Here is a 24610-nt window from a genome sequence, read left to right as displayed (position 1 = left end):
GATGGAGAACACAACAGTATGCACCTCGTAATGATGAGCATTTGTGTAACGCACATACCTGGTGCCTGGCCCACAGGAAGAAAGTCAGGTTTTGTGCTGTGTTGCTATATCCATCATCACTACTGTTGCTATCATTACTCCTTCTTGGATCAAAAAGATGTTCAGCTGGATACCAGTCAGAAAAGGAAGAAGTAATCTGATTCATTCTAAAATCTAAGTAACTTATTGTTTCTGAAACTGTTCCCACCCAAGGAGGCCTACATTTCAGGAAAGAACAAAGGCAAAACTCAAACGAATCAATCTCTCCTGATGGACTTTCAAGTTCTCATGACAAGAAGGGCAAATATTTTTAAAAGGAGATGTTGTCATCTTTTCCTTTAATCTGGCTGGCTGGCTCTGGCTGCATCGGAAGCCTCTCTCTGTGTAAATCTGAAGCTTTTGTAATCTCTAAAAGACACTGTTTTGCACATAGGATGGCCACAGTGTGCGTCAGGCAGGGCCCACCACGTTGTTTGTCCTAAATGAAAGACACTGCACCTGATTTGTCCAGGTTGGCAGCCCCCACCTGCCCAGTGCCATCCAATGCCCTTCTCCCACCTCGTTCCTCTGGGGGTCCCAGAGTAGGGCTGCCTCACCCCAAGGCCTGGCCTGAACCCTTGTCGCTGTCTGGCAGCTGTCTTAATGTCCCTCTCTCTGTTTACCTGCTGTCACCTGCTCTCTCTTTTATACCCCATTTCCCAGTCAAACACGTGCCTTCACTCCCTGGCTGCCCACCTGCTCTGCTGCCTGGCCTAACTCTGTGGCGTGGGGCTCAACTTTCTCTCCAACCAGAAGGAAATTCATTTCCCTCCTTGTACTTGCTCCTGGAACAGGGTATATGTTTCTCAGAATACAGCAGTTAAGGTCTCATGTTAGTTTCCTAGGGTTGCCGTAACAGAATTCCACAAATTAGGTGGTTTAAAACAACAGAAATTTGTTCTCTCACAGTTTGAGAGACTAGAACCCTATAGCAAGGTGTCGGCAGGGCAGTGTTCTCTCTAAAGGTTCTAGGGATCCTTCCTTGCCTCTCCCTAGTGTCTGGTGGTTGCGGGCAACCCTTGGTGTTCCTTGACTTCGAATGCATCTCTCCAATCTCTGCCTCCACCATCACATGGCATTCTGCTCTGTGTGTCTCTCCATGTGTTCTCTGTCTTCTCATGGCATTCTCTCTGTGTCTATGTCCAAACTTCCCTCTTCTTACAAGGAGATCAATCACGGGAGTAGGGGCCACCCTAATCCAGTACAATCTTAACCTGTTGTATCTGCAAAGACTATTTCTAAATAAGGTCACATTCTGAGGTTCCAGGTAGGCACGGATTTTGAAAGGACACTGCAGGACCCAGTGTAAACCTCCGGGGACACCGTGTTTCCCTTTGGAGGCCTCCTCTTTGCAGAGCGCAAAGGCACTCCTGCTCAGCGGGTTCAAACGCCACCACGTACATGCCGCACTGCTCCCTTCCACACTCAGGGCTGCAGGCAAGTCTGGCAAGGTGGCCATTCCTCATGTCCAGCTCTTCTGTCAAGGGCCTGGTCTCCCTCGCTACAGCGCATCCTCACTGGTTTCTCCCACGCCAAGTCTTTCAAATAAGACTGTGTATAAATGAACCCCAACTATGGAGGAATATTGAAGGAACCCAGAGCTCCATGCTAATAGGTGGTGTGGGTGTCACCTAATGCCACAAAGCATGTCCTTATATCCCCACTCCAACTCAGTGGGCCCTAAAGTAAATCACCCACCTGTAGGAATCTGTGGACTGGGCCTTTGGCTCCATTAATTCTTTCTCCATTGTTAGGAGAGGAGATTCAACTTGCTGCAAACCAGCACTGGCCCAGGATGAAGGGCGAACGTGGCCTAGTGGAAGAGCACTGAACCCTGGCAGAGCAGGTGAGCTATGGCTCCAGGTAGGCCACTTACCATCCATGTTGTCACAGCCAAGTCACCCAACCTCTCTCCATTTTTGCCATTCAGAGCAACAAGTGATAGAGACTAAGTTGACTTGTGTTCTTCAGTTTATCAAATGAAATGTATCTACACGCCCGACGAGTGCCAAGAGAGAAACAGTCATTTACATGAACGCGAGCACGCACTGAAAGCACTACTTTTGAAACTGTTCATTAAACATGTTTAGTTTGAAATGATGTGAAAGAAGGCCGTACGAGCCTCTTGAGAGGTTATCACATTCTTCTTCCATGTTGAGGTAGGCAGTATGGTGAGAGAGAAGTCAGTACAGGAACCAAGTGAGGATCTCTGAACTTCGCAGGTAAAGGAGGGCTTCCCCATCGCCACCCCCACCCCCGGAAGTTGTTTTTTGTTGTTGTTGTTTTGCTTTGTTTTTTTTTGTAAATACGAGAATTATTAACATTATTCAGAGTCTGGATGAGACAGAAAAATGGCAAGCCACCCTGCAGAGAAAGCCATATTGGACACAGTAATGCTTTACATATGTGAAGTATTACAGAAGACAGATAATGCTTGATAGAGCTTCTCTTACCTCAATTCCTTCTTTGTTTAAGGCATATTCATCAAAATTCAAAATAGCAATCTTAATCGTTCTTGGAGGGGGCAGTACAGTCAGACCGATATTAATAGCATTGCTCCTCTTGGAATCCAGGACGATGATCTCCTGCCTTTTTCCATCTGCAGCAGTTTTCTTGGTGATAAAACAAGGAGAATCCAAGATTAATGCATTGTCTTTGGTCCTTTCTGTGTTTCATTATTAAAGCAAACTCACTACTTATTTAGAGATGAAGACAAGCAGCCCCGAGTCATCTCAGGAAGGACTGGCTACTGCTCAGCACAGAAGAAAGAGATCGGGGATTAGCTCTGAGGAGCTGCCAAGTGCAAGGCAGCAACGGAACTTCACAAGTCAGACACATTACAAAATAAAATTGATTTTCCTTCAATTGGGGAAAATGTGATAGTTTGCAAGAAAGAAAAAAAAAGCTGTTTTTTTCCATAGAAGTCGTGGAAACAAAACTAAAACTTTTCAGAACTCCCTCCACGTGGTCTGCCCGGTGTTAGAATGTGCCCTGGTTGGCCCTATTGCAGATGGCGTGTGCCTGAAGATGGAGGCAGTTGGTACACATGCCAGGAAGACAGCAGTGACGAGGAGACTCTGGCTTCACTGTACAGGCAGCCCCTTTAGATCTCTGGCCACACTGTCTCAGGGGCTTCTCTCACCATTCAAACATCCTATGCCCCTTATTCCAGAGCACCTGCCACACTTAGACATCTGGGCAGCTGCAGCTGGTGGGTGAAGGGGGGCATTTCAAAGAAGGGAGACCAAAGAGCTCATGCTAGCAAAGAGGAATGAGGGACAAAAAGGCCTAGAAGCCACGGAGGGGGATGAGGCAAGAGGTGTCCAGGTGTCCTCATAAAGGCCTGTGTGTGTGGCTTCCCTGCAGGCCTGGGGACTCCTGTGTTTGGGGTGCTAAGCCAACACTTGCCCAGAAATGAAATGATGAGGCCCCAGCTTTCCCCTTGAGTTCTTGTGAAGTTAAGGGCCAGTGGCCATGGAGGCTAGTAGTGGTGGCCTGGCTCAGCAAACTCCTTATACTGTGTTCAGGTTTCCCTAGAGACAAACTGCTGAGAGGATGACTCTTCATTCAGGTAACAATCCTAGATGACAATGATTAATAAGGCACAGTGGATCTCCAGAAGAAAAAGATGGGGTGTACTCATCCCTGTGTGTGAGGGGTGGTTAAGGTTAAGGTCTGGGGGCGGGCGGGGGGAGGGGCTGACTCTTAAGCCTGGCCCTAAAGAATGTCTAGAAACTACTCTAGAGCTGGGGAGAGATGATAAGGAGATAAGAAGTGTCTTTGTCTAGGCTGCTGGGAACTGCCAGAAAAAAAGCTGGAGGTTTGGGGGCCATATCTGGGGGGCCTCAGGAGCTAGCTGCTCCGACTCCATTGTAGTCAGGCCCCTGGTGGGTAGATGACTGATGCTCATCATGACTCTCTGAGCTTAGGCCTACCCTACTGGCTGGGCCCGGTAGCAGCTGAGCCGTCTGGAAAAGCTGGCTTGCTGCAACATTAGAGGCTGGAAGCTGGCAAGGAGGAACGGATTGTGGCCCCTTAAGTCCTACTGAGCCCTTCCAAACTCAATTGCTAAAACTCTATTTTAGATCCTTAAACATGCACTTGGGAATAAATTAAAATTTCTTCATGAGGAAAATAATTGAAAGCATCCTAGCTGTTTGGGGGCCTGGTGGCCAGGTGGAACAATTCCTGTGGGTGTGGTCATCAGCTTTGAACCATGAGCTTCCAGAGAAATGTGGCATACAGAAGCAACCCCAGCCTGCAGGCCAAGCTTCTCTTCTGTATATTTAATCAAATAAGCTTATCGGAAACCCCTGAAATTTAACTTTTCAATCTAATTTAAAATATTATTTTGTGTGTGGAATGTTAAAAAGGAATGAAGAAAATTTTGACAAAATTCTGACTATAGGCAATGAAAAGGGATGTTATGACTTGCAATGCCCACTGGGGTTCTGGGGTGCCCACTCCACTAGGCACTGCAGGGCACCTCCCCAACATCCATTGCCTCTTCCCCGCTCGCCCACAAGACCTTGACTTTTTTTAGGTTGGCAATGTTTCAGTTACTTCAGTCATCTCCTTGGACCTTTTGCAGCTAAGATGACTTCTGGCTTTTGTTTTCCTCATTAAAAAGGGATTGACCCAGTGGGCCATGCCTTTTGCCCTTCCCCCTTCTTCCTGCCTAGAATGTGGACATGAGGCCACATTAAGAATGGCAGCGTGGGAGACAGGAGAAGCCTAGAACCTAGCACTGGAGAGGCAGCTACCCATAGCCAGGCTCCAGTGCAAAAGGCATTTACCAGAAGGCAGGTACTAACTGGGAATCTTAGCCCTTAGCCCTTACTTACATAGCCCCTCTCACTCTAGGAGCCAGGACAGACGCCTGGGTAGGACCAGCCCAACTAGGGAATTTGACGCAGCCCTCTGAGGAAACACAGCTGCGCAACAAACAGCTTCAGAAAGAAGCATCACTCAGATTTCAGCCTTTCCCCCTTAGCCAGCGACCATGTGCAGCAAACAACCTGCACAGACTAATGTGGTAGCTCTGAGCCTGACCTATCCTAGTCCCCATTCTCAGCAAAACTTAATTTACACCAGTGGACACACCCACACACTCTTCTATAAGTCAGGGGAAACTAAGCTGCTGAGCATTCTATCGGATAATGAGGAGAGCTGTCCCCACAGATGACTCTACACATTTTCAGAGCACTTCTACCCACTTTGTGAGGGAAAGAATGAGAAGTAAAGTACTATCTGAAATAAAATTGCTACATCTCTGGATATTATCCAAGAAATGTCTTAAATGCTATTCTTCATAATTAAAACAGACTCCACTGGGTGCTACAAAGCACTAAATTGCCTCGGGGTCCACTCCACCTGAGATGAGGAAGTGAGTGGGGCACGTGGGGCTGTCCCGCTCTCTCCTTCCCTCCCACGATAACCTAGAGCAACACCTGCTAGGGAAGACAAAGTTCTCTATGCCCAGGAGCATGTGTCCACGTCCAAGATCAGCAGTCATCAATTCTGATCCATTTCAATCATCTTTCTGGGGTCAGAGGCCTAGGTCAGCAAGTGTGACCTTCACCATGTCCTTCACAGGGTTCTGTGACAGAGAGACTGTTGTGTGCCCTCTTCTACAAAGCCTCTCATGCCCACCCCTTCTTTATTTGCAACACCTCCACCCAGAGCATGCCCCCTGGCACCCAGCCTCCCACCAACTGGTCTCCTGTTCCTAGTATCTTCTCTTCCCCAACCCATTCATCATGCTCTTGCTAACAACCTTTCTCATATACCCATTTCCTTTTTGTGCTTCTTTGATCAGAAAGTCAGTGATTGTCTATTGTCTGAAATTAGAAAAACAGGAAATTGGTGGATGATGGAAAGAGCATATAAAGCAGAGGCTAGAGAAGAGTGGTCCTTGTGAAGAAGGTTAGGAAATGTTCAGTGCCCCTGTAAAGGCATCTAGAACAAAGGGGTAATGTGTGAAGGGACAGAGATGGATAGGAGCCGGGAAGGTGACAGAAGGCGATGCTTCTGGGCAGGAAATCGGAAAGTTGTTCTGCATCTAATGAGACCAGACACATCCCCCAAACAACACCCAACAAGAAAACAAAATACTAAAACCTCTTGACATATCAATACAGGGCCTACCTGAAGGAAACGACGTTTTCTTGAGAGTAATAAAAGAAGATGTGAATGACGGAGCAATATCATATTCCTGAATAGGAAGGCTCAATATCATGAGGATGTCCATTATCTCTTATCTAATATATATATTTTAAATAATTCTAATCAAAATCCAACAAGATTTGTTTTGGAATTAAAGTTACTATGAAACACTATATGTGTGAAAAATCAACAAGTAGACTTATATGCAATATTTACCCAATCAGCTATGAAAACTTATTATAAAGCTGATGTTATTAAAATATGTAGCACCAGCACTAGGCTAGCTAGAATGATAGAACAGAATAGGATAATAGTACAGCAAAAGCCATTTGACAATGGTCCAGGGTATTCCAACAAAGGCACTAAGATTAGTGAGTCACAATCCATTATGAAAGCTAAATTTCTAATATGAAATTAAAGAAAGTAACTTGAAGTAAAAAGAAAATCCCAACATGGCAAGTTAACATCATGACCGACTAGACTGACTGATATCTTCCTTCTTAAGAAAGGAAAAAGCAAGAACACAGGCTTATGTGGGAAAGGCCAAGGGCCAGCACGGTGGGAGCACATCACACCCTGTGAGATTCCCTTGCTGCCTGGAGTCTGAGACACAATTATTGATGGTTCATGAAGGCAAACCCCAAGCAGAGGCAGGAAAAGCAGCAGAGAAATCAGCTGTTTTCCAAGTCTCCTTCTGATTGGCTGATTGTCGTCCCATATTTATTCATTTGTTGTCTCTCTTTGATATAGATCTTCTTTCTTTAAACAGATATTTCCTCAGTGCTGTTGGGTGCCTACTCCTTGAGTGGGGACATTTCCATGACGACTGCATATCTGTGGAAGGCTAGGATGCCTGTGACACCAATGATCATCCCGGGGCAATGGCAAATAAGTGTTTCTGTCTCGTGTCCTTAAAAAAGGTCAATCAGCCAAACCTCTGCCCTCTTCCTCAGTGAGTCCTGAGGAGAGGATGTTGGAAGGAGGTTCCTATGGGTCCAGGCCCCAGGCACAGGCTGCTAGGCTAGGGGTTGGCAGAAGTGAAAATGGAGACAACTATGTCTGGGATGAGATAGTCACCCCAGAAAAAGAGTGGCAGTGAGGCCGTGTGAAGGAAACCTCTGTAAAGCTGCTTCTGAATATGCTACTTTTCCAAATATGTCCAGAAGTGTCAAGAGAAAATAAGAACTTACTTCTTTAAGAAGAAGGTGTACCCTGGGAAGAAGCCGGGTGTGTTTTGCTTCCAGAAAGCCTAGTTTAGCTGCACTCTTGAGCAGAACCAAGCAGCAACACCCAGCACGTAGTGGAGCCCCTCTTGCAAAGCTCCGACTATCAGGAAACCTCCAGGATGCCAGTAGTTGCCCTTTCAGAAATACTCTCTCTAGAGAAATGCTTCAGGGTTGGATGTCATGTTGGACATTTGTTCAGTTTTGTTTCTGACTCAGCCAAGAAGACTTCAGGGCAAGGGGGGAGGGGGGTATGGATAACCAGGCTGGTGAGAAAAAGCAGTTACCCACTGTGGAAAGAGATGATACCAGAGACCTCTTAGAGAGAAGGGGAAGGAAGGAGGTCACCCAGGAAACTCAACTCCTTTCTTACAAGCTGTCTAAGAGGGCTGCAGGACCAGCTTCCAGGAAGACAGACGTGAGCTCCTCTTCAGGAAGAGGCTTTAAGAGGCAGCTCCCAAGGCACAAGAGTTACAGGATTTCTGATGAGCATGAAGGAGGTAGTGATTGTCAAGGCCCAGAGGAAGGGCTGCGACTGCTTTCTGCAGCCTCAGAGACACCAGGTAGTTGGCTTCCTGGGTTGGGGTCTACTCTATGATCAATCAGTGCCAAGAGGTAGGGGTCTGCAAACTCAGCCACTCCAAGGGGGTGCAGAGTTCATACAAAAATAGGAATATTTTCTCGAACAATCAGCCCAGATATTTAGGTTCAGTGGCGGGATCCCTGGTGCAATGCCATCTTTGATACAGAGATGGATAACTACACTCCTCACAGGGAAGTAAGGTCGAAGTCAGGTTTTTCGATAGAACAAAGTATTTTCTCTAAGAACAAGTATTTTAGAATCTGCGAGTAAAGAAACAAACTTTATTTGGAATGGTTATCGGGGAGTGAGTGAACACAATGTAAGAGTGACCAAAACCAGATTTTGTGCAACATCCTGAGGAAAAAGAAGAAACCAGGTAGCAGTTAGGAAAAGGCGAGGGGGGGGCAGATTTTAATGCTAAATAGTAGTCTTTAAGCATAGTGACTAATCTAAAATCTTACATTGGAATTTCTGCAAAGTCATGTGACAAAGGTTAAGAAAATCAATAGCATAAAATAAGACAAGCTTGTTAACACATCTACACTGCTATGTGCAGCACACAAGCACATTTACCCTCGTTGCACTGGATCCACTTAACAACCCCCAGCACACAGGATTAGGCCAGGTTTTTCTCCCCTCTTCCCTGCAGGGGGAAGCAGCCTCAGAGAGGCTGACAGACTTGCTCAAGGGCACACAGTTAGAGATAGAGTCCAGACCAAACAAAATGTACAACTGCAATAGCAAAGCATACAGGCCTTTGGGTGGGAAAAGGAGGGTCTTTTATAATATGGCAAAATTTAAAAATCCCCTAGGAAAGAGTACCAGGAAGAGTTCAGAGCATGGATTTGAAAGTAGCTGGAACAAAATGGAATCCGGGGATCACATGCACAGACTCAGGAGCCCTGAAGGGTAACTGAAAACACCCAGAGCAGCAAGTCACTCATGGGGGTCAGCTGGGGTCTGACCCATTCACAGCTCTGTGACCTTGGCAAGTCACTGAACCTCTCTGTGCCTCAGTTTTCTCTCTGGTACTTATCTTGCACGGTTTGTTGTGAGGATGAAATGAGACAATGAACGTCAAGCAGTGAGAGCAATGGCTGGCCAATGGTAAGCACTATGGAAGTGCCTGCTAGTACTAATAGAACAGCATTACTGGTATTAATATGTGTAAAGTACTATGTCAATGCCTGGAACATAGAATTTTCTAAGAATTAGCTCTTAGCCATTTTTTCCATCAATGGCACATTTTTATCATTTTATTCAACTGATACTGCATTTTAAAAATATATGGTCTACCTATGTATATTTTTCATAACTAATGCTTCTACCACATTTACTGATCAAAGGGGCCTACATAAATAAGAATGTCGGCGTCTCTACCCTGAATAGTAATTGTTCCAGGGGAAAGTACAGAGACTTGACACTCGATTTAGCTTGCAGAGCTGCTTTCCAGGGACCTAGACAATTGCATGGGGCTTTGTGAATGACTGAAAGTAGCTCGCGGATGTTCATTAGGGTCTGTGCAGGCCCCTAGACACATGAAACCCCAGTGGGAAAGAAATGTAGAAAATGATCATGCCTTGAGTGGTACTGAAGATCTTGCGAAGGAAGGAGATGGTAGAGAACATCTAGGTTTCTGTTTTAACGAGGAAAATATCATGTTCCCAATATCGTATGCCCAACTCCCTTCTGAGGGTGACAGACTGGCCTCCAACTAATGGGAAGGGGAATTCTAGAGAAAGATCAGGATATTCTCCTTTCTTGCCAGGAGAAGAGACTCCTCCGTGACTGATGGCAGAATGACAAACACGAAGTCACTGCCACTAACTGGGAGAAACCGCATCATTTATCTGAGAAGAAAGCAGGTCCAATCATTCTATTTACATTTTCTGAAGGAAAACCAGAAAATGTCATTTATTCAGAGCAGTGTTTTACAACTTGGGTGTACAAGAGAATCCTAAAGGGCACTTTAAAACTACAGTGATACTTGGGTCCCTGCCTCAAAGATCCTGATCTCCTCAGTCTTGAGTGGGACACCAGGTTACCAATGTTTAAAAGGCCTTTCAGGCAACTTGACTCTCTGTTTTAGACTTTCAAAAAGTCTAAAGGCTTTGAGACGGGAATGTTTGGTGAGTAGAAAGTTGTTCTTTCAAGAAAAGGAAACAATTTAAAAATAGGAAGCAAAAGGTAAAAATAAGAGAACATTTCTTCAGATAGATAGACAGTAACTGGGTCCCCTCCCCACCCACATTCCAAGTGCAGCAAGGACCGGTCCACCATTTTTATGAAGATAAAGTCCTCACAGCTACAGATAAAGCAAGAAGTTTTTGATGTTAAAATGAGGATGACGTGCCCAAAAAACGTCAAGCTCATCTCAGTTCCAGAAGCTGAGCTGTCAGGTACTGAGAAACGGTTCCCCCAGATTCAGAGATAATGCAGCTTGCGAGGCTCTGGGGTTGGGTGCAGCTGGCTCCTGGAGACAAAGCCACACATTCTGCCACAGCTAATACCACAGAACCCAATCACGGGGGTTGGTTCTTGGAAATAAAACAGAAAACTCTGCCCCACCTCTCCACATTGTTCTGGGGCTTCTGCCTGTGACATATCATGATAAGGTAGGCCAAGGTCCAGAGACGGACCACTGTGAAGGCAGCAATGTCCTTGCAAGGAGACAATATGAAGTAAGAAAAGTAAGGAGCCGGGCATGAACAAAGCTTGTGGAGGCATGAGGTCTGGACAGATGAACAGGACTTATTTTCCAAAATTCCCTAAAAAATTTTAAAGAGTAACTTGACAAGAAATAAAGGATACAATCTTTAAAAGGTAGATATTCAACACATAGAACTTGTCACCCCGGAGGGTTCTGTGACTGAAATAGAAACTGGCTCAAGACATGATTTATTAAGAGGACTCCGAGTCTTGGAGAATGTCACTAAGTTCGAGAGCATTTCCATGAAAGGCTACTGACTTCTCGAAACGCTTTTTACCATCACTGTCACAGACCCTCCACTTGGCTCAGCAAAGCACTAGTTCTACAAATGGTATCTCATGCCTTACTGCCTGCTAAGTGCCAAAAGAGTGATGCCACAGGATATTTTCAAAACCGTCCGTTGAGAAAGTGACAATGACAAGGATGGCATGATACAGATGTTGGAAAGATGTGACAACTATAGAATTTTCCTAAGTCCTCTAACAAGGGAACTGATGATATACATGGGAAAGCATCAGGGTGAAAAACAACAAAGACCCAACTAAGTCTAAATAAAGGCTAATACGCCTTTAGTTAGAAATAAAGTTTCTGAGGATCTTGCCAGTGCCTTATTGTTAAGTTTAATAGAAAAAGCATTAATTTCCCATACTTGTCCTCTGAATCTTCTATAGCAGAGGCCAACTATAAAACAGTTACATTTTTTTATGTTAATGTCATCTATCTAGGACACTAACCAGGACGTCATCATTGCTGAATTTTCTTAAAATGTCGCAGCTAATAGTTTCTGATACATTCAGAAACCTCAGGGTAAATAAAGCTGAACAAATTTCTCCAAATCCATTGTGGAGCCCCCTCTCCACGACAAACCTAATGAATCCAAGGGATTAAGTTAGCATCCCTGAGTCCCCAAAGGGAAAACCAAGTTCCCTTCTTCCTTCTGGTGACCTCTTCCACCAACACTTGTCTTGGTCTATTGGGATATAAAAGCTGCCTTTTGCGGGAAGGACTTTGCTGCCCTTAATTAGGCACACAGGTTAGAATGTCACTTCCTGGGGCTCCTTGGGATGATGTCAAGTCCATGAAGAGTATGTCCCCACACCCCCAAAGGCTTTCTGCCCTGACAGCTTTCTCTGGGGCCACTTGATCTCCTCGGTGAGTTACCACATTTTATACCAACAGTAGAGGAAGCACCACATGATGAAATTTAGCACAGGATTTGTGTCTTTCTCCACAAAACATAATTAAAGCCATCTTACTAAAAAGCTATATATATATATTTCCTGCTGAGAGAGAGAAAAGTAGATCTAGTTCCAGAAACTACTTGGAAAGAAAACTGAAGAGCTCATCTTTCTGTTCTTATCATTTCCATTAAGTGGTGACCCAGCCTGGAACTGGCACATGCATTTCTGCTTGGGGGGTGACTTGGATGGTCTAACCACGCCCCATAATTCTGGTCTTGTGTAAGATTTCTGATGGAAACTAAAGCAAATTCCCCTTGCTATGTGCTGTCTTATAAGATCTATTTTATTTCCTTTTGTGTTTAATGAAAAACTTCTCATGAGTGAGAATTCGGAAGTGGCTGTTTACAGCTGTGTTTTATGAAAATCACAGTCAGGGATTAGAAACAGAAGTAAAATTGGTTATATTTGTAGTGGTAACAGACATAGAAGGGTTTCAACTCTCCAGCATGTTGTGTTTTAACCCTAATTTGCATTCTCACTTTTTGTAACATTTGTAAATTAGCTCCTGTTCACATTTCCTAGCCTCCAAAACAAAGGTATGGGCTCCCGGGTCCTGATGTGGAACATTCTAGAGTCAGTCTGGTAAAATTTTCAATACATTACTTTCTACTTATGCTCTCACTTTATAAAAACTAGGCAAACATTTGTCCTTTAGCTAGGCATTAAAGTATTTTAAGAGGTCGCCACCTACTTCAAGCAAGAATGGAACTTTGGACGACTAAGAGGACACCAACCAGACTCATAATCACCAACTACAATGAGACAAAGGAAGGCAGGAGGTAGGAAAACTGTCCATTTTGGGTCTTCTCAAGGAAACTTTTAATCTTGCCATTTCCTTTGTAAAATCAAAGTCAAAAGTGCCTTTACGCCAAACCGTTACTCCCTTTTATTTCTCTTACCTGGAGTCAAGGGCCAGCCTCTCCTCAGCAACCTCCAATGATGATTAGAAACCAGGGGAGGCCTAGAGGGCACAGCCAATTAGATGGGCCCAAGGGGGAAAGAGGAGGAGGAAGAAGACCCGCCAACTAGATCAGCGGGGTTGAGTGTGGAGTGAGTGAGGGTAAGTGCTCAGTAACCCCCTGCATCAAGAGACTGCTACTTGAACTCAGCAGGGCCAGTTGTCTCCCAAATGCCTGGCCTGACTTTAAGAACTGAGCAGGACACATGAGTGGCTCAGTAGCACATGTCCTCAGAAAGTTAGGACACAGAGACACAGAGAATTGGTGCCCAGCATCACTTATCTAGGTGATACAGAGACACAGAGAGAGAGAGTGGGTGCCCAGCATCACTTTCTTGGGTGTCATTTTCTAGAGAGGACAAAAAGGTTTCTACTTTCAGTTGAAGAAGAAAACTGTTTTGGCATGATTTTCTGTATTGGATCCTAGTGGTTTGGATTGATAGACAGGAAAAAGCTTTAATTTTGACTTAGAGGGATTCTTGAGGTTGGAGACAGTTTAGATTCACATCCTTGCTGAGACTTGGCAGGGTAAAGGCCAACTCAGGAAGAGCAGCCGGTATAGTTCCAGAGCCTGGCATGAGTTCTAACAGGAAGTTGCTGATTACCACTCCCCTACCTGGTCTGTTAGCAACTCACAGGGGTGACAGGCAATAACTCTGTCACTCAGCTCCTTGTATGAAGGGCATTCTTGTCCTGAGGATACTGCACATACTTTTCGATTCAGAATCGGTCTCTACTGGCAGGTCAGGACACCTGACTCAGGCAACTGTATACTCACCCAAAATGATGATAAACAAAGCAACTGGTGAAGCTAAAATTAATTCATGAGAACACGTTCTTAAATGTTCATCCTAAATTACACTTCGCAAAGTGTTTCCCCATACCTCTAGTTCCTGAGAAGATATCTTAAACCCGTTTTTAAAACTGTAATGTGCTGAGAATCACAAGAGTTTGTTTGTTTGCTTGTTTTAAATATGTTCTTTACGACATGTAAAGAAAACTCTATTAATGTGGCAAATCATTAGAAATAAAATCTGTGATTCAGTACACTGCAGCCTCTTTATCAGTGTTCATTAACTATGACTTCTCTTTGATGCCCAATTAGTTCATGTACAGTGACTTCCACCTCTGTTAAAAATATCACAGCAATAATGCCTACAGAATTCTCAAACACAAGAAATAAGGAATCTAGCCGGATGCATAATATTTATAAGATGCTAACTCGATGGTTATTTGGAAATATCTAGATAGTTGCAACAGGTTGATTCAGCCAGGACTAATCCAAAGAAATGTCATTTGGATTATTACCTTTGCAAAAGCATTGTGTGGTTACAGCTATGGTCAAACTACTATCAACTGTGATTAATGGAAGTAAGAGTAATTAAATACATCCCCTGGATAGAGTCCATGTGTTTGATAAATTAGCAAGTCTACTTTCCTCTAACAGCACCATCTGCTGTTGGGCTATGCTAATATTCTTGGGTTAAACTTTTTGTTTTTTCCTCCAGGTTATTTGGGTCTTTGAGAGCTACTTTGCCTAATGGTGTTAGTAAAGGGTAGATGCTGTCCTTATTAGCTATTAAGGTACCTTACCCATTTAGCTACACCTAGCACATGGCATAGAGTAGTATATTAAAGGTCACATTTTTATACTAACTGCCTCTCCTCCTTTTAACCAGATAGCAAAAGCATCACAATGGGAATTTTATATACAACAAATCTCTCAGTTCTACTTAACAGCAGAAAGTAACTTTGCAAATCAAGGAGCATGCCGGGTGCTAGCAGTACCTTGGAGACGGACAGTTCCTTAGATTTAGACTCGAACAGGTGCTCCAGCCTGGAAGTGTCCACCTTAATGGGTTCCAGTTTTGACCACAGGAATTCTCTGCAGCGGCGGTTGTTTTTACAGGGCCACTCAAAAGGCCGCACTTCATTCCAGAACAGACGGATGGTCTTCTTTTTCTTTGTGAATGCTGGCTGACCCCGGGGTACTTGGGGCCACCCTAAGCCCTGAGGAGCATTGAATACTGGAGGAGGAGCCAATAAATTACCGGGGACTGGAGGGGGAGGCACGCTGTCCAACAGGGGCGGAGGCGGTGGGGGTGGCAAACCCAGGAAGGTGGGCGGGGGCGGAGGAGGTGGCCCCGGTGTCTCCCCATGACCCAGGTCCACGTCCAGGACGTCGATGTCATCCTCCTCCCCCAGGTCGGTGAAATCCATGTCTTGGATTCTGAGCTCCCTCGGATTGGCCATGAGCTGGTCCCAGATGTAGTCAGATTCCGTCTTGGGCTGCGCGGATGCTTTCTCTAGGACTTTGTCGTTGGATTCAGCATCGGGGGAAACGGCCCGTCTCCCTAGGTCCCCGCTGTTGAATTTCTCAGCAAAGGCTTTCACGCTGCCCCGATTGTCCAGGCAGCCGACATCTACCCTCCTGACACTCTCGTCCTGGGCCAGAGAGTTGGCCTGCAGGGTGGATAGCCTGCTGGCCAAGCTGGCCACCGCCTCCGCCCCCTGCTCAGTCCCGGCAGGCTCACCCTCCCCCTTCTCCTCATCATCCGTAGGCTTTCTGTTATGGGCATACAGCATGTCCAGCATGAACCGTTTGTTGGTGAGGATGTCGCCACACTGTTCATTTATACCAGCATCCTGAACACCTGCGGACCACAGACCTGAAAGTACACAGAAGAAAAATGAGAAAGTAGCAGGGTCCTCAATGCCATGAGAAAACCAGTGGGCTTTCCACACAGGGCCACTTCGGAGAAAACACTGAATGAAATAAAGCAATTGAAGAGGAAGGTGGTCATGGCTGACAAGATGCTCTTGACCAGGAAGAGATGCTGCATCAAAGTCCCAATGGCCCACTCTAGGACCCAAGACTCTCGTAGGTGTGACACTGCTCATGGCTCCTGTCTAGGCTCATGGGAGAAATTTTCCTCACCTTTCCTTCCCATCTATAACAACTGGTCGGGACCCATCCGGCCATAGGTAAGTAAGGGAATTCTGTCTTAACTAAACACAGGGAGGCAAGGAAGATGTGCCCTCGCCCATGGAAGGTGTTGGAAAAGCTGTAGAGTTCTGTTTCTTCCCCTCCTCCACATCTGTCCCAGGGCAGCTCAAGCACCTGGAGAAACACAAACTATGCCATTGGTTGCACTTTAAGTTCATGGTCACTAGTGTTCAGGTAACCCTTAAAGCTGCCTGGCAGTCTCATCCATGACCTCTCCAGGGGACTTTACACACCTCTCCTCTCTTCTTTAAACTCCCCTACCTGTCTTATCCTCACACAGCATGGCCTTGCTTCCTAGTTCAACAACTTAAGAGAGAAAGTCAAAGGATATCTTCCAGGATCTTCATTCCACCTCCATCCACTCATCTGCACCCAAACTCCAACCATTGCCTTCCTCCTCTGTTACTGATAAATTGTTCTTCTCTTATCAGAGGTCAACCGCTCCTCTGTGTGTTTAGAAACCACTCCAGCAATTCCTCGTCTTGTATCTCCCATGCTCCTCCCACTAACCTTCCTACTGGCACTTGAACATGGTACAATTTCTCCCATCTTAAAACAAATACAAAATAAAAACAAACGAACCTCAGTGAACTGCACTTACCCTTCCAGCTCTAATCCAACTCTCCCCCTTTCTTTTAAAGTAAAGCTGCTTATAGGAGTTGTTTTGCTTACTATCTACAGCTTCCCTCTCTATTTGCTGTTGAACCCAGTCTCATGGAGGTTTTGCTCCCACTACTTTTCAAAGCTACTCCTTTCCAGGTGACAGATGACTTGCCTGTTGCACTGTCCTCAGCTGATCACTCCCTCTCCTTGTAGTTATATCTTTCGCTTGGACATTGCTCTCACCTTGTTAGCTTCCTTCTTTCTGGCTGTTCCTTCTCAGTCTCCTGCGCTGTTTCCTCTTTATCTTAACCTTTAAATGTCCTTGGACCTCTTCTCTCCATCTACGTTCACTCTCTTAGTCACCATCTCATCCAGTTTGAGGGCTTTAAATATTACCTTCTGCCCTCGCTCCCACGCCCCTCGCCCAATCTACTTCTCCTGCAACTGTTTCCTGTCTCAGAAATGGCAACTTCATCCATCCTTCTGCCAATTCCAAAAACCTCAGAGTCGCCCTTAACCTCTCCTTTCATCCCACATATCCAACACAGCAGGATGTCCTGGTAGCTAAATCCATGTTCCAGCCAGAATGCAACCACTTTTCCCGTCACTCTCTTGCCACAACCATTGCCTACAGCATTGCAAGGGTGTCCCCTCACGGTCTCAGCTTCCACTCTGGCACCTTGTAAACAGTTCTTAATATAACGGCCACACGATGTGTTAAAATGTCTGATCATATCTTTTTGCTCAGAGTCTTCTAATGCTACATTTCAGTGAGACAAAAAGCCAAAGACCTTTCGATGTTTACAAGCCTTGTATGATCACACCCTAATTTTCTTTCATCTCCTACTGATGCCACTCCCAGACGTACATACATGAATCTCTTTAGCTACAGTAGCTCCTTAACATTCCTAGAACTCACCAGGTGTGATCTAACCTCAGGGCCTTTCTCCTTCTAGAACAAACTACATGCAGTTAATCATACGATTTGCTTCTCAACCTCTAGGCCTTTGTCAAATAGTATCTTCTCAGTGAAGTCATCCCTGACCACCATATTTAAAATTGTGCAACCATTCCTCTCCCCAGTACTGTTTATCATCCTTTCCTGCTTTATTTTTTGCCAAGAGCGCTTACTGTCTAACTTTCCACATGTTTTCTTTGCGTATTTTATTGCCACCTTTGCCCCATCACTGGAACAATTATAACTACATGTTAAACTGTCTTCTTCTTTGAATGTAAACTCTATAAGAGCAGAGATTTGGGTATGCTTTGTTCACAGTTGTATTCCCAGCATCTGGGATGAATGAATGATGAATGGTCAGGATGTTACTCCTACAGGTTTACTTCCTAAGGGCCAGCAGGGCTGTGCGTTGGCATTTCTGAGAGTGAGCTCTGTCAGATATCTGGGGCCTCCATGGATATTTGTGTTGGGAGATGGCAGGAGACCTAGGCCATGGACATGAGCATCGGGAGCTTTCATTTCACCAAAGGAGAATGACCCGATTAAACATGCTGCGGGAGGACATGCTGGTCTCTCCCGCTTGGCCCTGCCCTGATTTTAAAGGAGGTATTTACTGGAGAAGTACAAAGGTTTTTTGTTGTCGTTGTTCTTTACAGTATAGATTTATCCTCTGTGCTTTGCTCTAGCAAGTGGTCTAACCTCACCAAGGGACCAACAACAGAACGGCGAGCTCATGAGCCCTCCTGTAGCTTTCACAAACAAAATACACTTAGGAGATAACTACCACCAAAGAGACAGGAGCACACGATGGAAAAATCTGGTTATTTGGACTCTCTACAACTAGTCAGACAGTCCTGTAAATAGAGAGACTTTTTTGACGCCAGGAGGCTGCAGCAGATAAAGGGCCGAGTCTCTCACCAGATTGCTTCACTTTTTCTCCATTTATTGGAAATTGTTGGCAATTTCTTATCTTGGCAACAGGGAAAATAATATAATCAGGTAACATTTTAAATGCTGGTTTTCTTGCTTATTTTTCTTCATTTGCTTAGGTTCTCTTTATTATTATGTAGTGTGCTTCTACATCCCTAGTAATTTCCTTTGCTCTGAAGTCTACTTTATCTGACATTAATAGAGCTACTCTTGCTTTTCTTTATTAATGTTGGCATGTTATACTTTTTCCCAACTTTTAAATTTTTATCTTCCCACACAATTATATTTGAAATGAGTTTTATATAGACGGCATTTATTTGGGTTGGGGTTCTCCACTCTGCAGATCTCAGTCTTTTAAAGTAATTATTAATTGTTTGGGTTTGAGTCTGCCATTTCATTTGTTTTGTTCGTTACCTTTGTTTTAGTTCCTGTTTCTCCTTTCTTGGTCTTGGTGGGTTACTTGAACATTTTTTAGAATTTTAATTTGATTTATAGTGCTTTGGAGTGTATTGCTTCATGCAATTTTCCTAGCAGTTATTCTAGATATTATAAGATACACACACTCATTAGTCTACTGGTATTGATGCTTTATTCCTTTGAAGTATAGAAACCTTACTTCAATTTAGATCCCTTTACCATCCCCACTTTTTAAAGATAATTGTCGTAAGTATTTCCTATGCATATTTGAACATAATGTCAAATATAATTTAAGAAATTCATGAGGAAAAAAGACATTCTTTTTTCAATTTTTTACCAATTCTGTTGTTCTAAGTCTTCTGTCTTTATTTTCTTTCTGTTCAGAGAACTTTAATACATTCTTTAAGAGTAGATCTGCTAGTAACAAATTCTCTTAGTTATTCTTTACCTGTTTTTATTTTTCTCTTCATTCTTAAAAGTTACTTTTGCTGGATATAGAATTCATAGTTGACAAATCTGGTTATTTGGAAGCCATTGGGTAGGATGGCAGGGGTAGGACAGTGACAGATTTTCCATCAGTGCTTGTCTAGGGCAAGGCATGAATTAATAGCCCAAGGCAATCCTTTCCCAATCCTTTGGCTAGGGGAGCAGACTTTATTTGGAGCTTCACTACTTTGTCATTAATTCTGAATGTCCCTAGGAAGTCTGCCCTCTTCTTTCCACCTTTCAGAGTCCTCTTATGATTGATTGTTTCATTATGCCCAGGGTATTGATATTTTAGTTGAGAGAGAGAGGACCTAGGAACAATGGAGCTTCTTCACCTTAGTCAGACACCTCTTCATTTATTTATTCATCAACAGTTTCTAAGCCCCTCCTATGTTCTGGGCACCAGCTTTGGAGTGAGGACTCACAGTGAACAAGGCAGATATTCCCATCCTCACAAAGGTTACATTCAAGTGGAGACAAAAGACAATTATACCAGTAAGTACAACGATGTGTGATGCATGCTACAGTAAAGCCTCTCACACTCATGCCATGTAGCAGAACACATAAAGAAAAAGAAAACCACACAACCAGAATGAGTTGGATCTCTTTCAAGCCCTACAAACTCATTTTCAAGTAATAGATACAATCATTAGAAATAAGATTGTAGATCATTTTGATTGCCTTTATGATTTAGTTGAGAACATTTTGAAAAGCAAGAGCTGTGCTGAAAGAGCTGCCCTGATTCCACAGCTGCTGATGGTGTCTGTGTGCAGTAGGAATTTTTAGGGACCAATAAGTTACAAGAAATAAACATGATCACCTCTTAACAGCACCGAGCTGAAGCAGAAAAATCACTGCAAAGCCCTAATTCCCGAGTCTATACCCTGGAACACCACCAGCGTTTAGTCGAAAGTCAGTGGTTCTTCCCTAGGAGCAGAGCCTCCGTTTTGGGGAAGTTGGCCTTATTTGGAAGACTGTTGGGCAATCTGATCCAAAAATGTTCTGTTTCCTGGATTAGTTTTACTAAGCCGACTTCTTGATATGTTTTAGGTCCACTAAACCTAGTTATGATGAGTAATTCTTGAAGCTATTCATAATACATATTTTAAGGCCAAACTGATCAAGAAGACTTACCCTCACCCTAAACTACTACTATAATTACATTAAATGTGAATAATAACAAGGATTACTGGGGAGACTAACTGTAATCCGACTTCGAAAGAAATTAAGTCAGTATCAATACATGAAATACCTCTTAGCACATACATTTTCAACCAGATGCAAGATTTTCAATGTAATAATTCCTAAGATAAAAACTAATAGTCTTTCAGTCTTCTTTTTCTACTGCATCAGAATGACTAGCGATATAGACAATAAAATCTAATAATATATTATAACTGAAATATTAACTCTTTTAGACTAAGTCATTGATAGACAGTTCTTATGTGAGATGTTATGGCTCCACTTATTCATTCAATTTTCATTCACTCATCCATGCTTCAGAGACAATGTATTCTTAGTCTGTGAACAAACGAGCCATGCATGGCTCATGCTACTGGTTGGCAGGCCCTTGTAGAGCCTTCACGCTGCCCTTTGAACCCAAGATGTAGGCTCCTTGAGTGTTTGTCACTCTGAAGCCGGTGAGGATTGTTACTGAAGAGAGGTGGCCCTGACAGCAAACAACTTATGGGTAGGAAAACCAATTCCATAGTGTTGCATATGAAACACAGTTCAAATGATTACAGCAATTATTTACAATCCCTATAACCCTCTGTGGCTCTCTCCCCAAGTCCTTATTGAGAACTAACATTCCATTTCATCTCTAATTATAAAGTCACCATTACACAGGTGAACTGAATGAATACCAGGTATAATACCAAAGAGACATAGTTGCATAAGGAAGAGTATATACTTTATACCAAAGAAAAGAGTGGTCCTGAGTATATTGTAGAAAATTACTTAAATTATGTCTAGTCCAATAGAGCACATCAAACTGACGTCAGCGCACTGTGAACTAGCACTTTTTGGAAGTACTCATTTGATTCTTTTTAACAAATTTACTCTAGCCTGAAATGATCAGTCATAATGGTTTAACACCCTTCACTGAAAAAACTCAAGTGACTAGATAACAACCTGACATGTCTCTGAATTTAAATCAGAAAAAAAGCTACACTTACTATGAACACTTGGAAGGAAATGAGGAATTTCTCTTTCAGGGCCTACTCTGGTGCCCTCATTATTGGGCCCTTTTCCCACCTGTGGACATGATGGTGCAACAGCGGGGCAGAGGGTGTGGGGCTCCTCTCTCCACGGGGCAGGAAGCTGCGGGCTGGCTGACAGGGCAGCCACATTCCTCACCTCCGGACACTGGGTGATACAGCCTGGTGAGTGAGCTGAGCCAGCAGGTCAACTCAGAGGCTGGCAAACCAGGTCCCCCGCCCTGGGGTTCATTGGAATATGTTTATAAAAAAAAAAAAAGAGAGAGAGAGAGAGAGAGAAGGGCTTTATTACCAGTTCCCCTGTCCCTGGAGAGCTTGTCCTCCTTCTCCTCCCTCTCTAATGTGCTGCTGGAAGACGAGATGCTAGAGGCAGAGCAGTTGTCCCTCTCATTCACCTCCTCGTTCCGTCTCTCTTTCTCACTGAGGGAGGATCGCTCTTCCGGCTCCTGCTCCACTTCGATGTCTGGCCCTACACGGGCAGAAGCCACTTCCTGGCTGGTCTCATTGGCCACCTGCCCCACCTCTGCCTCTGGTTCCGGTCCTGCCTCCGATTCAGGCACAGGGTCCCTGGTGCTCGCTGGTGGAAACAACAATGAAGATTACAATCACGACAGGAATTCCTTGGAAGTGTCAAGTGAGGTCTGAGGTTGGATGTGAGGTTGATTCCTCTGTGCCGTCCATGGCAGGCAGCATTCTAGGGATGGTTCCCAAGATACTCGTCCTCTGGTGAGTCAACATGAATCTAGGCACTGCTGGAAGGGGTTGTGCAGCTGATGTTCAAGGCTCAAGTCAACTGACTTTAAAATAGGAGATTATCCATGTGGGCCTGATCCAATCTTGTGAGCCTTTGAAAAGCAGAGTGTTTTCTGATTAGCAGCAGAAAAGGAAGCCAGAGAGATTAGAAGCAGGAGAAGGATTTGACAGGTACTGCTGGCTTTAAAGATGGAGGGACCCTGTGATAAGGAATGTGAGTAACCTCTAAGAAGCTGAGGGCGACTCCTGACTGACATGAAACAGAAACAGGGACTTCGCTCTTGCAGGCAGAAGAAACAATTCTGCCAAGAACCTGAAGAACCTGGAGGTAGGTTCTTCTCAGGGCCTCCTGATAAGAGCCCAACCAGCACAACCTTGATCTTGGCCTTGTGATACTCAGGGCAAGAACACAGCCGAATCATGCTGGACTTCTGACTTATGGACACTGTGAAATAATAAATGAGTGCCATTTTAAATTGCTATCTTTGTGTTAATTGTTATGCAGCAATGGAAAACCAAAACGTGATCCTTTTGCCTATTCAGGGAAAGAGAAAAGAAACTCCATGGTGATCAAGCTGATAAGCAAGTAGCAGCTCAATGATTTATCAGTGGCTATACCAAGGAGGCCTGTCACCCTTTGATTGAATTATGTTTGCTCATAATGTGGAGTTAGTCTATAATTTTGAAAGCTCTGAAAGAGTCCTTTATGCACAGAACTATTTATAAACCTATCAAGACTGGAGACTTGAGGGTTATACCAAGGTAAAAATGCTCGTGCTCCCATACATGTCATCCTCTAGGGAACAGTGCGGCTAAGCAACATTCTCAGATGTAAGCTATAAACGGGTAGCAAAATGATTGAAAATTCTGAGCCAAGTGCCACAGGTAAAAGCCAGAGGAGGATGGATGACCCCTGAGGACTAACTGTCAGGGATGGGCAAAGCTGGAATCCTGACAGTGTGTCCCCAAGAATGTGAGCTTGAACCCTAGGCATACACTATTCAAAGCAATGTAGAAACTCAGGCAGGGTCCGCATGTAGCAGGAACTGTGAGAGACCTGCCCAGACCTCATAAGAATGAGCAGATTGGGGACCTCTCTCTGTGGAGGCATCCTGCTGGCACAGGTGAGTGGGGGATGGCTAGCAATGGGGGTGGGCACAGCAGGCCTTCCACTAGGCCAGGCAGTGGCATTACTGTGGGAGAGGATAGCCCAGGCCTCACTGGGCAGGGGACTCAGTTGCCCTCAGTTTCCCAGCATGAAGTCGTGGTGCCAGGACTCACTGGGTCCAGTACCCCTGCCCCTCGTCTGCTCTCAGGCTGCCTTCCTCTGAGAATGCATCAGGGAATTTCGGAAGGAGGCAGGCAGTGGGGAGGATAAAATGCCAGCCTTTATTCCTGTCCTTGAGTAACTACCAACCACACAGGAAAGAAATACTCCATGGGAACCTGCCCCACTCCCCCCACCCCACCCTCCACCCCTGCGCACTTCAGGTGCGAACTGGTGTAGAGGACAGAGGTCCTTTCCCTTCTGCCTCACAATGGCTTGATGACACATTGTACATCTTCTGCTGGGGACTGTAGCTTAATACAGCAGGCTGCTTCCCTGGGGGACTGGAGGAAGGGAGGCCAGGGGCAGCAAAGGCTGGGGGTCCCAAGAGGGATAGTTATAGAAACTAGTGATATGATGGCAAAGTTCGCGGACAGAAATGCACTGGCTGAAAGTAGCAGGAGGACATCAAAGGGCATGACCGTGGCCCCACGTGCCTAAGAATGGCTATGTCAGGCATTTTTCCTTAAAAGCAAAAACTGGGCTGGCACAGGAAAAAGAGTAAACATGCCTTTGAAAAAAATTCCCTTTGGTGTTGAAGGAATTTTTATGGTAATTTCTTTTTCATCTGATAATAGAGTATTTAGCAAAGAGATACAAAACGCTATCTACTTTACAAGCATGGCAAAAGCATAGTTTCAGCAATAGCAGTGTCATCATTTGGTTGACAGAAAGCATATGTTCTTGCACACTTTAACTTCAGAATAGCCACATCAAAACGAAAATGTATTTCCAACAGCCTAGCATGTGGCATGCATTTGAGTTTTGATTGGTGAGCATATGGTGCAAACTGGCGAGGGTGCCTGTGTGGCTTTATCACTGACAGGGACATGGGCGCAGTTGGTTGCCATAAGCCTCTGTCTATTCACATCCCCAAGAGACTAGGCAGACAAAGCAGGATGGATCCAGCATGTGATGGTTTGAGTCCAGCCTACACGCACTCCACTGTCAT

At 44.6% G+C, this 24610-nt stretch overlaps 1 protein-coding gene across 12 annotated transcripts in view; it reads right to left on the bottom strand.

Moving 5' to 3' along the window:
- The window catches only part of FHOD3 (formin homology 2 domain containing 3), a 413611-nt gene that overhangs the window by 43276 nt on the left and 345725 nt on the right, over positions 1-24610 (bottom strand). For all 12 annotated transcript variants that reach the window (XM_036229056.1, XM_036229058.1, XM_036229060.1 and 9 more), the window contains 3 exons: positions 21871-22155; positions 14747-15627; positions 2532-2690 (listed from right to left, as the gene is read on the bottom strand). In XM_036229056.1, the coding sequence (XP_036084949.1) occupies positions 2532-2690; positions 14747-15627; positions 21871-22155 (1325 nt within the window). The remainder of the gene's footprint in view (positions 1-2531; positions 2691-14746; positions 15628-21870; positions 22156-24610) is intronic.

The sequence above is a fragment of the Rousettus aegyptiacus genome, unplaced genomic scaffold (genome assembly GCF_014176215.1).
Source record: "Rousettus aegyptiacus isolate mRouAeg1 unplaced genomic scaffold, mRouAeg1.p scaffold_m13_p_12, whole genome shotgun sequence".
Lineage (NCBI taxonomy): Eukaryota > Metazoa > Chordata > Mammalia > Chiroptera > Pteropodidae > Rousettus > Rousettus aegyptiacus.
The sequence above is the reverse complement of the archived record's forward strand: the minus strand, read 5'-3'. Positions and strand labels throughout refer to the sequence as shown.